This window comes from Poecilia reticulata, chromosome 17 (genome assembly GCF_904066995.2).
Source record: "Poecilia reticulata chromosome 17, P_reticulata-male-v2, whole genome shotgun sequence".
Classification (NCBI taxonomy): domain Eukaryota; kingdom Metazoa; phylum Chordata; class Actinopteri; order Cyprinodontiformes; family Poeciliidae; genus Poecilia; species Poecilia reticulata.
In genome coordinates, this window is record NC_088846.1 from 4820975 (window position 1) to 4836342 (window position 15368).

Here is a 15368-nt window from a genome sequence, read left to right on the forward strand (position 1 = left end):
CAGCTGAATGGCTAAAAAAAACAAAAAAAAAAAACAAAGCTAGATAAAAATATAATAGTAAAATAAACAAAACTAAATTACTTTTGAAAGCGTTTCACCTTTGGTAGCCTTTGTTTTAGACACAGTACAGCTACAACCTCACTTTCTTATTGTCTTCATAAATGAAAACATTACCTATTTGGGTTGTAAGAGCTACAGGTTGCTCACCTCTGCACCTCACCGGATGTGTAAGTGTGTAATACGATGAACCAAAATCAAAATTAGAACCATAAGAATCATTACACAAATTTAGCAGCAGCAGGGGTGAATTGAATTTTTTTATTTTTTATGTTTAACTGGTATTTATGTTGTTCAGTGGATGTAGCTCCAGTGATTACTGACAGGAACAGTCATGTTACACTAATTTCCACAGAGCGTGCTGAGCTTGGGCACACTTCTTTTTCGTCTTACAGAAGAACGACTACCAATGGCACAATTTCAAACCGAGGACATGAAACAGAGCAGCAACTCGGAGAGATGGAGACGAGTTTTACTTTCTCACTCAGCCTAAAACCTATTTCAGTCTAACGACGGGGGCATTGACAGTCCAAATAAAACTTACAAAGTAGCCTAATTATCTGAGGAAGTTGTGGTTACCACAAACAGCGGCCCCAACGCAGTCAGCAGGATACAGTTTAATACATTGTTACAGTACTGCTGGGTAGGATAGTTTGGTAGTTACTTAAAGAAGCCCGAGTTCATCCTGAACCTCAGAGCTCAGAGGGGAAACCAGTGGATGTAGGGAAGAGTTCAATCAGGTGGTTTCACCCACCAACTCCCCTCATTAAACTCCCACTATTTCTACTGCATGAAATGAGCCTCCAACTCCAACTTCATGACAATTTCACAGGTTTTTTTTCTTTACAATAAAGCTAGTTTACAAAAACCAGTAATTAGTTCTATATCCATCTAAATTTATAGTGGCACAGAAGGGTCATAAAAATGAAAAAAACTACAACGTCACAACAAAAAAGCACAACTTCAACCAGATGAGCCACAATGGTAATTATGCTAAACTTGCTAACATAGCGTTGGTTTTAGCATAGCTTTTATTTTTCTGGTTTTGGCTTTAGCATTTTGTCAAGTCCTTCCAGGCGACTGTATAAATTAACTACAAGAGGTTAAATCAAAGTGGAATTACATACAATAAAAAGACGCAAGCATTTATGGACTATTTTACATAAATAAAAAAAAATTTACAAATAGAAAAATTCTAAAGTACTTTTTGATCAAAAATGTCTGACTGTGCTAACAAAAATCTAACATTTATGAGGTTATAAAAAAAAGCTTAGAAAAATACCTGTTTGTGTTCACAAACAGGATAAAGGTTTCATAAAGCTCGCGCTGAGTTTTAAAGAATATCTGTTCAATATGGAGTTATAGAGCTCCACTTTTTAAACTAGTAATTGTCAAATCTCATCTAAATTCGTCAAAAAGCGGTTCATAAGCCTTCTATGTGAACTTTAGCATCATTAGCGGTTAACAGTTAGCCTATCACAATGTTCTTACACTGCTTAGAAATCACTCATATTCTCTGCCAGTCTCTTTTTACTGCGCGCCCAAAATGTTGACACACAGACAACTTAATAATGTTATCACCCCGCTCAGCAAGTTTTTATTAGTCGACTCTGTGACTGTGCATCTCGAGAGCAACGTCCCTTATTACTTCAAATACAGCCAGGGTGTCAAATTTAAAGTTTCAAGACAGAATTTACTTTGATGATAAATATAATGAGATTGCAATATTGCAAGACCTTGTTATACACCTATTGTGCAGTGTCAACACCAAAAATCAGTCAAGTCATCCATCTCAAATTAATGTTTTTTTTTTTCTTCTGTGAAATAGTAAAGAACAATCCTCCCTACCGAGCAACGTCAACTAAGTTCTCACTAAGCAAGTTGGGCACAAAAATAAGAGCTATGATCTTCAGCAACAGAGCTGTGACTAGCAATTCTGTCAGACGGACGACACTTTAAGAGTCACATAAAGACAGTTAGAAAGTCGGCCTTCTATCGCCTGAAGAACATTTCCAGAATTAGAGAACTAATGTCTTAACATCTCATCCATGCGTTTATCTTTAGTCGCATTGATTACTGCAGTTGAGTTAGTTGCTTTCAACCCATAATCACTGGAACATGGACCAACATATTTGATGGTTTTGATGATGGTACTTGACCATGTAAGGTTTGTTACTGGGTTCTCAATTGGTGTCTGTTTGTTGTTTTTATGTCTTTATTTTTGCGATTTTATGATGAAAAGCACTTTGAACCGCCTTATTGCTGAAATGTGCCATGCAAATAAACTTGATTGATTGACTTTATAACTTAGAGTCACTACAAAGTATGGAGAAAGCTGCAACAGTAGAAAATGAAAGATTTTGCTGAAGCAGTACTCCTTGTTGGTTATAAGAGGAGAGGAGAGACGGCTCTCGTTGGGATTAAAAATAGTGCGGTTTGGCCATAAAGTGTGAATCATTTCACATCATTTACACTGAGAAACGAGAACGTAATCACCCAAAAGTCAGATGATGTTTGTAACATTCACAGATATGTAATAAACAAAGCCTGAGAAATGTGTGCAATGGGAGCATAAACCACAGTCCAGGCACTGCCTTGTGTTTTCAATCCTTACTTCCTGAATTTGACATGTCTTTATGTGTTTGACATGTCTTTTTACCTTCAGGCAGATTCAGAGTTAAGAACAGATTGCTCATTTCAATAAAGCACATGCATGAAATATATGTGAAAGCATGATGCAATTATGCAGCACTAGGCATAAGTGGGCATAGTAGTAATTAAATAAATGACCGCTATGACCACTAGATGGTGGTAACATGCCTGCATTACACTTCTCGGTATGTATCTAATATGCATGAACAGGCGTCTTGGCTGGGCTCCAGGATCTGTTATCGATTCAGAGGGAAAACGATTGTCCTCATTTCCACTTCAGACCATAAAATATTCATATGATTAAAGTATTTTAAAATGATTTACTGAATTAGGAGGCGGACATGAAATCCCTGGACAAAGTTTCTGTGGTGGAAACATGCCTTTATTTGTGAGCAAATGGAATGGAACCCAATGAAATGGAAATAAATCAAAACAAGCTGGAAGATGTCAAAGACTCCTGAATCTCCAGAACACCCCTGGCCCAAGCCGCTGATAGCCAAAGCAGTTATCACGCCAAGCAACACGAGACAAAACTAGCATGAAGCAGCCTCCTTTCCCCCCCAGTTTCACAGAGTAGACGTGTTCAAAGTTCAGCCATGCAGGAAAACGAGTGTTATTGAATGTAAATGACATGTAATAGCCCCCACGCAGCTGGAAATGTACCTTGTGACATCTCATTTCTCATCCTGCCTTTGTTCAACATTTTGCGTAGGCGGTTTGGTGTGTACAGACAACTCTGATCAGTAATGTATTCAGTGGTTGTACGGGGACTCTCTAGCACACCAAAGCAAACTTATCCAAAAGTCTGCGTGTGACGAGTTATCCAGCAGGAGCATGTGCCGCGAAGAGGCTGTCAGCATCACTCAGCCGCGTCAAGCAAAGACACAATGCCTGTCTTCAAGCTTTCTATTACACGTTTAATGTCTATCACTCAGCAAGCGAGCGCCTCAGGCTGTTTTACACGCAGTAAAACATTCCAATAACCCAAAGGTGCTGTGGCTGACTGTCTGCGTGTGTGTGTTCCTCTCGGCTTTGATGCGAGCAGAAAGTAATCTTCCCCGTCAGAGGTGCTGCAATTTGCAACTCCCAGCATGCTCACCCTCAGGAAGGAATCCAGCGCGCCGTTTTCCATAAATTCAGTGATGATGAGGACGGGGCAGCTCCGTGTCAGGACACCCTCCAGCCGAATTACGTTAGGGTGGTCGAACTGACCCATGATGGAGGCCTCGGCGAGGAAGTCTCGCCTCTGGCGCTCGGTATAGCCCGCCTTAAGAGTCTTGATTGCCACCACCATCTCCCGGCGGCCGGCCTGCTTGAGGCGGCCGCGGCACACTTCGCCAAATTCACCTGCAGCAAGAGAACAAAGTGGCGGGAGGGAGGGAGGGTGATGTGGGGAGGGGGTTGAGTGAGCAGAGGGAAGGTGTCGGGAAAGAGGGAGTTTGGGGGAAATGCAGGAAGAGGGAGAGTTACTGGTCGGATTTGGGTGTGAAGGAGCTGACTTGAAAAAATTGAGGGTCGGCTTCAACTGTGGGACACATTTAGAAAAAAAGAAGAGGAAATCTTAGGGTTGTGGAGGGGGGATTCAAGGATCAAAGATATTGGGGAGAGAGGGGGTGACTGGTATCGGTCGAGGGTGCAACCTGGGTGTGTTGCAGGGAGACAGAGGATGGGCGAAGTACTTGAGGGTTTTGAATCTAGTGCCTAGGAGCAAGTATGTTTACAGGGAAGTAAGAGAGAGAGAGAAAGAAAGAAAACATAGGGATGCATGAAAGTTGGGCGAGCAGGACCAGACCCATCAGGACAAAACATGCTGCTGGAGAGAAATAAAAAGAGAAAAGAAAACGATCTAGAAGGGGGAAAAGTAACAGTCACGTGAGTACTTCCCAGCTTTCAAGGGCACTGTGAATACTATCCCTTTTTCTCCCAGAGAGGACTCTAGCACGGCGCACCCCGAGGCTCTAAGGAATAACAAACTAAAGCCGTTTCTCTCTCCTTCCGAACAAAAGCAGCTGCTGCGCTTACCTGCACCAATTACTTCTTCGATTTTCACACAAGAGATGTCTATCTCTTTGGCAAACTCGTGAACCGCATCGTTGGGGTCCTCGTAGGTGAAGGGGTCAATGTACACCTTGACCCCTGGAGAAACTAGGAGGAAAAACAAGAAAGAAAGATCAGATCCTTGCATGTGTACCGGAGAATTGGAGGCGGAACGTTGAGAGTGATCGCTGAAAACACAACTGTGGTCAGATTTCAAGTTAAATAAATAAAGTTGATTTCTATCTTAGCATTTTGGAGTGAATAGTCTAATGTACTTTGTGAATTTTTATAACGGTTTCTCATTTTTATGTCTGAAACTCTACAAGGTTCCTTATTGAGAGGCTAAAGGTAAAATCCAATGAAAGCTGCGTTTAGCTTTTTTGTTTTGTTTTGGCTTAAAGATTTACTTTGTGACATAAACCCATTTTCTTAGCATTTTTGTTCTGGAATAAAACTGGGGGTTAGGGTTAGGGTTAGGACAGGTGGAGTTTTGAAAGAATCCAGGTGAAATCACATGTTCAATAGAATCACTTTTGTTCTTGAGTTACCTCCCCAAAAAACAGTTCCTGTGTTATAGCATTACGCCAAAATTGCCTCAAATTATAGAAACTCCTGACCTGAATAACCTAAAGAATGTTTTTGTTTTGGACCAAACAGAACTTAATGATCAGAAGTTCTACTGCAGCAAACAAGGCTTAAACAAACATGTCCAGAAATATACTCCAAATATATTCCAGCAATATATTTGTAATGGAAACACAGCGTTTGACACTTTTTGAAACCAAGTCTTTTTGGGAACACCCCAAGAAGCTGCAGGATTTGTTGCATGGGAAGATAACAAATAATGGCAGAACTTCCAATAAGAAATATATGTCACGTGAGCACTTGTTTTATCAGAGACTGGTTAATGTTTTTCTAAGTGAGGTGGAAGCCAATGTTCGAAAGCACATATGCATTTTGATGACATGCTAAAATCACAGTGCCATCTAGTGGCCTGGCATAACAACTACAGTGGATTCAAGGTGCTTCTTTGGTGGTGCTGTCTAAATGTGGAACTTTTCCCCAATGAACACATGAAAATACCAGCAATTTCCACACAGCAGTGGCCAAAGCAACAATTTTTGAACAACAGCCTTTGACAACAAGGGAACAAGTAGTAGAAGGACGAGCAGTCAAAATGAATTTCCCTGACTGATCCTTGTGGCCGTTGGGACATTGACAAAATCAAATGCAACGCAATGCTCGATGCAGAAAAGATGAGCGTTTCCATTAGCCCCATGTTGTGACAACAGTGAAGCATCTTGATATGGTCCATGTCTGCGGTTGCTTCTCATCATGTGGTTTTACTTCAGCCTAAGAGCAAAACCATGAACAAAAAGTGGGATGAAAACATCCTCCAAGACTGTCGTCTTCCCACAATCCAGGAACAACTTGAACACCATGATCCTTTGATTTGCCAGCGTGCGGGAGAGCAGCGGGTTATGGAGCATAAGTGAAAACAAAAGATCAGATTGTTAAAATGTTGCGGTAATGACCAAGAAATTCTCCAGATAAGAGAGGAGCTGAGACCAGCAAACTGATCAACTCCAAACACTGCAAGTTAAGAAAGGGTCACCATCAGTCTGGATGTCACCTCCAAGTTGATTCCCAGCCTCTCTGTATGAATCGTGGACGTTAGAAAATCACATTTCTGACATATGAGTTTCAAAACCGTTAAAGCTCATGAAATATTTCTGTGGTTTACATCACAGAATGTGTGCTGAAAAATCTAAAAATATAAGTACTAACACATTGGTCACACAACACAAATGTTGGATTTATTTTTTTTTTCAGAATTGCTGCAAGGTTTTAAAAACCATCAGCGACTCCTCACACTTTAAATTGGTGAACTGCTGCCATTCGTCAAACAGTGCCAATTCAATTCAGTTTATGTTGCACAAATTCACAACAATGTAAATCTGTAGAAAATTTGGGAAGAAATTCCATCAAATCTATTGATACAGACAGATGCCAAGTCAGTTGCACATATTTCAAATACTTCATTGTTATCAAGATTAGTTCATTAATAGATGATTAAAAGTTTCCATCTAAGGAGACTCAGATCTCAGATAGCATCTAGTCGCTGACTTGCAGCTTTCACTCCTCCTGGACCAACATGTAGCGACAGCAGGCTGTTGCATGCATTGTTGCTTTGGGTATGAATGGTGCTATTTAAATAAACCTGCCATGGCCTGCCTCACAGCAAGAGGGCAACATCACTAGTGACAACTTCTCAATGTGGTCACTGAATGCAACACCAGAGCTAACTAAAAGAAATAGGTCATTTTTATGGGTTTCATTGTAAAACTACACAGTAAAAATTAATAGTAAATGAAGCGGGTTTAATTTTTTAAAGTCATAAATTCAACATGTCATTTATAATTGTCAGTTATAAGCTAAATATGTAGTTAGCATGATAACTTCAAACTAATATACAGTTAGCATGCTAACTTCAAACTAAGTATACAGTTAGCATGCTAACTTCAAACTAAATGTACAGTTACCATGATAACCTCAAATTAAATATGCATTAGCATGCCAACTTCAAACTAAATATACAGTTAGCATGCTAAATGTGTAAATATTTATCCCTATAAATATTTATCTCCATAAATATTTAGTGTGCAGGCTAACTATTTCGATCTTAGCTAGCTAAATTATTTTACAAATAATTATTTAGCTTGTGGATTAAATATTTAGAACTACGACATAAAAATGCATGAACGTCATTGTGAAAATATAACTTTGTACTCCCATTTTTTTCACTCTTATAACCCAAATTATTGCTCTTCATTATTGATTGTATAACTTTACAGTCGGCACTCCATAATTTTCAAATCACAATTCGCAGTTTATTGGTCATTCTCATATTTTTAATCCTTTGTTTTGGTTGTAAACATTAATCTGAACAAATTATAGTGTTTAGTTGATAACTAAACTAGGGGGTAGTTTGTTCAATTTGGCAGAGTTGAGGAAAAATCAGAAAAACAAAGGCAAAAATAGAAAAAAAAATCAAACGGCAACAATGGAAATGCAGAGGCTGTGTGCATACTAAAATCTCCTCAGAAATAATGCAGATCAATAAAAACCATTATTTCACTCTTTGGCTTATTTCTTCTTCTCCCAATAATCAATAACCCTCCGGCAGCGCATGCATCTAACTCTGTTTCATCTGCGAGGTCTGACTTCCTCCGAGCTAACAGGAACATGCCTTCTTTGACTCAAAACAGGTGATTAGATAATTGACCAAATCAGTTGGTTAACTGTACTGGCATGACTACAGCAGCAGAGAGGAGCAGGACACAGAAACTCACTGTACTGCTGCAGTTTCTCGGTGTACTCCAGCTCCGACCCGCTGCGCTGCTTCCTGTAAACAACAAGCACATGAGCAGAGTCACATTCACACAATCAGCTGCGGCTCTTTCCCAGGCACGGCAAACTCGAGCTAATAAACCGCTCCGACATCAGCCGGGAAGCCAGGCCGAGGTAGAGAACCGCTGCTTTCTTTTCCTTGGAGCTTAAGAGGCAAGAGTTGCATGGAAGCGCACACCCTTTGAATTCATCTGAAAATTTAATGAGCCTCTTTGTTCAAAGTCTAATTAACACGGCAAAACATGTAGTTCGTGTTGTCAGGGATGGAGAAGGGGAAAAAAATCAAACACTTACTTAAGGCAGACAACAGCGATAACCACCAACGCAACAACGACCACCAGACCGGCCGAGGCCGAGCCGATGATGAGAGGCAGCTGGTCCTGCACCGACTTCTGGGGGTCACCTGGATTGTAAAACGCACACGAATAAATACCAGCAGACGGATTAAAGAGCAGCTTGAGCTGGATGTGTAATGGATACCAATTAAGTCGGTCATAAAAGCTATTAAGCCTGAACCTTCATTAGGAAAAGCTATGGCAGCAGACCATCAAGGACAGACAGCAGAGGGAGGGAGGAAAGCGTTCGTACTGTGCAGGTTGGTGCTGAAGTCCATGGGGTTGCTGTAGCGACCGTACCCGGCCACGGTGCGGGCCCTGACCTGCACCACATAGGGCGTGGCCGCCCGCAGGCCCTCCACCTTGGCCGAGCTGTGCTGGGACGTGACGGTGTGAGCCATCGCCTGGCCCTGACCGGAAACAACAAAGGAACGTCAAAAGCTGCAGAATGTAACTTTTTATTAAACATATTTTTTTTTACATTTTTGTTGAAACAGTCACTATGTTGTGACTGTATGGTATGAAGAAAACTTGAGCTCCTCTCCTTTCTCCCAGAGCTACCTGGAAGCAACCAATCAGAGCCAGGAGGCGGGGCTTAGTGCAGTCAATCATGGCCATGCTCATGCCACTCTGCCTCCCTCTCCCCCTGCCTTCTGCTATGCTGAAGCTAACAGAGTCTGTCATAAATGCTAATGTTAGTTACCATGACCACCACTGACAGCAGATAAACGGCTTTCCTGTAACTTGTTTCTCTGCTGTTAGCTCATTTAGCAGCAGGAACATGAGGTTTGACTGATGGCGCTCCTGGCTCTGATTGGTTGTTTTTGTTCGGGAGCGGTGCATTTCTTCAGACGATGATAGCAGCAAACAGAGGAGGTCCATCTATCAGACTGTGTGTCATAACAGACTGTCACGATATGGAGACAATTTTAACAGATATATAAAAAAACAGATTCTTTCTAAAAGTTGCACCTTTAAAACTTGAAATGCACCAATTTGATAATAACTGTGTTAAATATTGAAAAAATTCTAGATCGGGTATCGGTGAAAATGTCCCCGATCTATAAAGACAGATCTATTCAGTCTAATTCTATGCTTTGTTCTGAACAAAGCATGCTTTATTATTTAATTGACATATTTAGAATTCCTGATTGTTCTTTCTGAATCATTTGAAAGAAAGTTTGTTACATTTTCTTTTATGTTTGACCAGAATAGCCAACCTATTGTTTTTATCAGTTTCTTTACTATTTATTTGACATCGGCTGTTCTACTCCTAATTGCACCGACTGAACAAATTTTGTTTTTACATGTTTGACCAACTTATGAAGCTGATGGTGGATTTAACTGAGCTGTACTGATGCAGAGTTATCAGATTAATTTGTAATTCAGTGCATTTATGTCTATGTTTAAAAAAAAGGAGACATTTTAAGTTAAAACATTCATTTTCTCTATTGTATTGATCTCAGCCAATACTAATCTTCATATTTGTATCAGAAGTGGAAAAAAATGGCTCAGCACATCTCTAATTAAAACAAAAATCATTTATTGTTCTTTTTTGGGGTAACTGTAAGGTCATGGTAACGCTACAAAAAGTCAGTGAACTGCACACAGTAATCACATTCAATCATATTTTCTAATCTACTGATATTTATTGACAGCCTCATGAGACAAAGTGGAGACAATTGTAAAAACATTTCTCATATTATTTTTGTTTTTTGGCTTTATCGCTAATTGAAATGTATCAAGACAACAATAAATCAACATTTTTAATATGATAAAAAGTTTTTCCACAATAAACGATATGATAAATGCAAACTCCTACTTTCCTCTATTCGCTTATAAAACATAACTCTGTTCTGACAAAACATTGATAAAATGTGATCTTGTCTTGTTCACATGAACTTAATATCTCGCATTATTTCATCTTATTACATAAATGTATACATATATGCATATATGTATACCCCTAATGGGTGAAGCATAACCCACTATGTAAGTGCAAAATGATCACTGATCAGAGATAATATGGTTTCATCATAAATTCATCACAAATTTACATTTCTGCTGATGTTATTGACCACAATAAAAGAAAAGGGATTTCTGATTAAATTGTATATTTTTTGTATTTAAAGCAGAAATCCAATAACTTCTGTTTTTCATTAATACTTTCTAACGAGAAAATCCAATTACCAAAACTCGCCCCAACCCCAGACATCATAAGTGAATTATTCATACTCGTATTCGTTTTGTCTTTTAAAAATGTGACGCATAATTAATTTCAAAATGCCGCTCTGCCTGGACCTGCCACGCTGGTATGTGAAATCCTCCGGTGAAGCTAATCTAATGCAAATTACCCTATGAACACGATAAGAGCCATTTTACTATTTACATCACAGCTCCTGAAATAGAGGTTTAAAAGATGAAGCGATTATGTCAAATCGATGTCATATTATCGGTGGTGTTCTCTGTTGCGGGGTTAGCGGTAGCTCTGTGGCCTTAAGGCCGAGCAAACCATCGAACTGGAGCTGCTAACGTGGCTAAAGTTGACCGTTAGCTTGTTTTAGTGCAGCAGCAGGGTCGGTAAGCCTCAGGTTTGACCATCAGAGGTTACAAATTGGCTGCATTATGCCTGCAGGCTGTTCTTAGGGAATTGATTAATGCTAATGATGCAGCAGGAACACATTACCAGCTGCTGACTTTGATTCTGCTACAATTAAAATGTGCGCCTCATCCCCAGCCCCCCAGCATCACGCTCCAAAGCTCACTTAGTGTTCAAAACAATTAAGTTGTAGTAAATTTTTATTTAAACATTTAATGTGACACGTCAGAGCTTTTACCCTCTCCTGGTACTTGATCTCATAGTCGAGGATGACGCCGTTGGGTTTCTCGGGGGGCAGCCATGACAGGCTGAGGGTGTCTGCAGTGGAGCGCATCAGATGGACTGTTGGTACGGCTGAAGGTGCTGCAGGGAGTCACCAAGAGAGACAGTATATCACTGTGATGTAACTTAAAAGTTGCTGAGAGCTTCTTTCAAAGTTGTAAACACAGATGCAGTGAAAAAATGGCTGTGGACTGAAATCTGACCTTTTTCAGCTTAGTTAACCTTAAATGGTTCCAGACTTCTTCTTTTTACATGGTGTTACTACAAGTTAAAAAATGTTTTTCCTCACAAACATTTTTTTATGATTTCCTTATGTTTCTCATAATATGAACCATAAAATTGAAACTTTTATAAAACATATTTTTTCAATTTTTGTGTGAAACTGTCACTCTGTTGTCACGGTATGGGACAGATAATCTGCGAAAAAATTAAATAAATAAAAAAGTCAATCTCTTCTGTTTTCTACCAGTGATAACTACACACAACCAGAGTCAAGAAAAGGATCTTAGCGCTGTCAATCACAGTCTCCTGTGGCGCTGCTAACCCCTCCTGCCCCCCTCTTGCTCTCTGCTATGATATGCCTCAGGCTAGTTCGCATGGCGACCAATGGTGGTCATGGTTTTCCTGAAACGGTAAAACCATCAGCACTAAATGTGCTGCACTATGCATTTAGTAGCAGGAACACAAATGTGATTGACAGCACTAAGACCCTCCTCTCTGCTCTGATTGGTTGTTTTTGGAGAGGCACATTCTTGCAGGTGGCAATAGTAGGTCAAAGAGGAAGTGGAAAGATCAATGTTTTCACAGATCATCCGTCTCATTCTATTGTTACAACATGGTGGCAGTTTTAACAAATGTGTAAAAAAAATACATTTGAATCAGAAGTTAAAAGCTCTCCAAAAACCAGGAATCAGAAATTCTGATGGGTACAATAAAATAAATACTACAGGTCAAGCTGTGACATAGAATAAAGAATGAGAAAGAGGGTTGGGGTTTCATTTGTACTGGTTTCAGTGACTGGAACTCATTTCTCTTCCTGTTACATTTAGTGAAACATATTCTGGACTGAACATTTATCATACTGGGATAATAAAAAGTCACATGTGTGTTCTGGTGACGCAGGCTTGAAGCATTTAAAACATTTTTGGATCATAATTGTAGCATAATGTCCATGTTTATGTTTCATTAATACAATCCTTGCAGAGAAAATGTTTATATCTCATTAAAATGGAAAGAGGTTGAAATTTGACTTGGTGCAGAAAACCGTAAGAGTGTAGCGTAAGGATTGTGGCTGGGAATCCAGGAAGAATACTAATCAACGTAGGAACACACAGCAGAAGATGGATGGGCATCTGACAACTGAAAATCTGCTGAAGGAAACACACAGCAGAAGATAATGAGTGAAGAATTCATGGCTGCAATTAGGAAACGGGAAGTTGATGTTATGGAAGCTGAGCGCAAAATCAACAGAGAAGAACAGAAACGTAAACGACAAAAAAAAAGAGAAAGATACAAAAACGCAGAAAATTCTAGAGACAATCCAATAAATGCATAACGTTAAGTCGCTCCTGTTCTTGTCGGGTTTTTCATCACTTCCAGTTATCTCATTATTTTAGCGCACTCTTTAAGGTAACTCTCCAGGGAATGCTGCCCCGTTAATGAATGCACACCTATGAGGAAACATTATAGGTCAACGTTATTAGGTCACAGCAGCAAAGACATTAGGAGCCACATTAAAAATACTTTGGAATAAAGTCGTGGTTATGACAAAACCCAGATTGATTATTCTTAATCAAATGCCACTAAATAAAACACTCATTTGTTCTCGGATGTTGCGACTATGTTCCCTCTGAAAGATTAGTTTAGAAAATGAATAGTTTTAGACGTGCAGTAAGCCTGATGGGCATTAACTTATAAATGGTGCCATGGTCTGGAATCTACGGTGGCCCAAAAGGGTCAACACGACAGCATAACTTCCGTTTTAGCATAAGCTGTTACCTTTTAACAATGTCAGTGATAATGTAGTCAAGGTTTTACCGCGTTTCATGAACTTTTTGTGCAGACTTCGTAAGAGAGCGTCTACTCACTCCACCACCTTGGCTGTCTCCACACGTCCTGTTTTCAACTAACACGCAAGAGCCAGCTTTTATTTTGATATTTCACTTTTTGCCAAGCTAACTCACATATTAGCAAAAATATTTAACATTTTACCTTCTGCTTTAGCATAACTTCAGTTTTAGCATAATTTACGTTTTAACATTTTAATTTACGTTTTAATATAACTGCCATGATAGCAGAAGTTCTGCTTCAGCATAATTTACATTTTTAGCATAACTTCTGTATTAACTTAACTTTTGCTTTAGCATATCTTATGTTGTGGCTTTTGTTATTGTGGCAGTATATATATATGTGTGTGTGTGTGTGTGTGTGTGTGTGTGTGTGTGTGTGTGTGTGTGTGTGTGTGTGTGTGTGTGTGTGTGTATGCATATGCTTATGCTCATTTAGTTGACACTTCTGGGATCAAAACAACTTAGCTAAGCCCCCTAACGACCATGACTTCCTGTTAGAAATTAAACATTATTTATTTGGACAGATAGATATATATATATATATATATATATACACGTCAAACTACTTTTAGATAGTTTATTAGAATATAAAGTTATTAAAATGTTCTCCCTTGTACACGCACACACAAATACAGAGCTCTCTCAAATTTCCACTTTTTTATAAACCATCGTTTTCAGTGAAAATAAACAGAGTTTTTCGTATGATCGGAGGGCCAAAACGCTTAAAAAGGCATTTGTTTTCCCAGATATCTGGCCACATGTGGACTACTAGGCCTAAATCAGGCTTGTGTGTAGGTTTAACTTTGAGTCACGTCTAAATACATTCTAAGTGAACCTTGGCTGGTGAAATCGTATTTATTGTTCAGCGGGAACGCCTGGTACCCGAAGCACTTGAAGCGAACCGAAACGGAAAGATGATGAATGTTCAAACTTTCCCCACCTCAATCCCGAACAGCTTAGGAGAGGAAGTAGATGATTCACCTCTACTGTTCTGCAGCCTATTGATTTGTGACGCCTGACTCAGTTGATAGTCACTGAGCTGGGCTCATATATACTGCAGTGAGGTGATTAAGTGCAGGTTAACTGGGAGAGTAATTGCCGTCTGGGAGAGGCCCCCCTGAACAGTTTGGTTGATGATGATGTTGCATATATTTAAGTGGCGATGTTGGAAGGTGACATTTGTCAAGACATATGATAAGAAACCTGCTTAGTCTGCCGAGTGCTGACAGTGGGGATATAAAGCAGAATTTATCTGCCTCTTCCTGAGAACTGTCCCAGAAACGCAGAGCTGCAGCCCGGCATTTGTCCAGCTGTCACTCTCAATGAGCTTTCCTCCACACTGTTTACTCTCCGTGTTGGAACCTCTGTTGATACCCAACACTCATTAGGAGGCTCATTGACATTGACTGAAAGCGGGATCCTTTAACCAGCCTGTACTACCGCGATGCTAAGTGGTATTGATCGGCGCTCCGCCGTGAATCAGGCCGGCGACGAGGTTTTACTCACCGGCCTGGTTGGTGGTGATGTTGACCGTGGAGTAGTTGGGTGAGGACGGGTTCTTCCCGGACACACCGTTGACGGCCTGGACCTCGAAGCTGTAGCGGGTGTGGGCCTGCAGGTTCCTCACCACCACCTTCCTCTGCCTCATGCCCAGGCGGCGGGGAGCGATGTCCACGTTGTCGTCGCAGCGCGTGCACGGGCTGAGGTCGCGCAGGCACTTCTTGCACACCACGTTGTAGACGAGGTCCCCCCGCCCGCCCGTGTCCGTGGGTTCGTCCCACTCCAGGGACAAGGAGGTCTCGTTCACGCTGGATATGACGTTGCGAGGGGCCAAGGGGATGGCTGCACAGAAACACACACATACACACATGTGTGGGCACTGGAGAAGGTGGGCAGGCTGTGCTAAAACACACAAGTGAGGGTTTA

The 15368-nt window shown here is 40.4% G+C and overlaps 1 protein-coding gene across 2 annotated transcripts in view; it reads right to left on the bottom strand.

The window, feature by feature from the left end:
* Positions 1 to 15368, bottom strand: part of ephb3a (eph receptor B3a) — a 67285-nt gene that overhangs the window by 19399 nt on the left and 32518 nt on the right. For both annotated transcript variants that reach the window (XM_008433273.3, XM_081598016.1), the window contains exons 5-11: positions 14949 to 15284; positions 11330 to 11454; positions 8746 to 8902; positions 8452 to 8560; positions 8100 to 8152; positions 4732 to 4854; positions 3809 to 4056 (exon numbers count right to left, since the gene is read on the bottom strand). In XM_008433273.3, the coding sequence (XP_008431495.1) occupies positions 3809 to 4056; positions 4732 to 4854; positions 8100 to 8152; positions 8452 to 8560; positions 8746 to 8902; positions 11330 to 11454; positions 14949 to 15284 (1151 nt within the window). The remainder of the gene's footprint in view (positions 1 to 3808; positions 4057 to 4731; positions 4855 to 8099; positions 8153 to 8451; positions 8561 to 8745; positions 8903 to 11329; positions 11455 to 14948; positions 15285 to 15368) is intronic.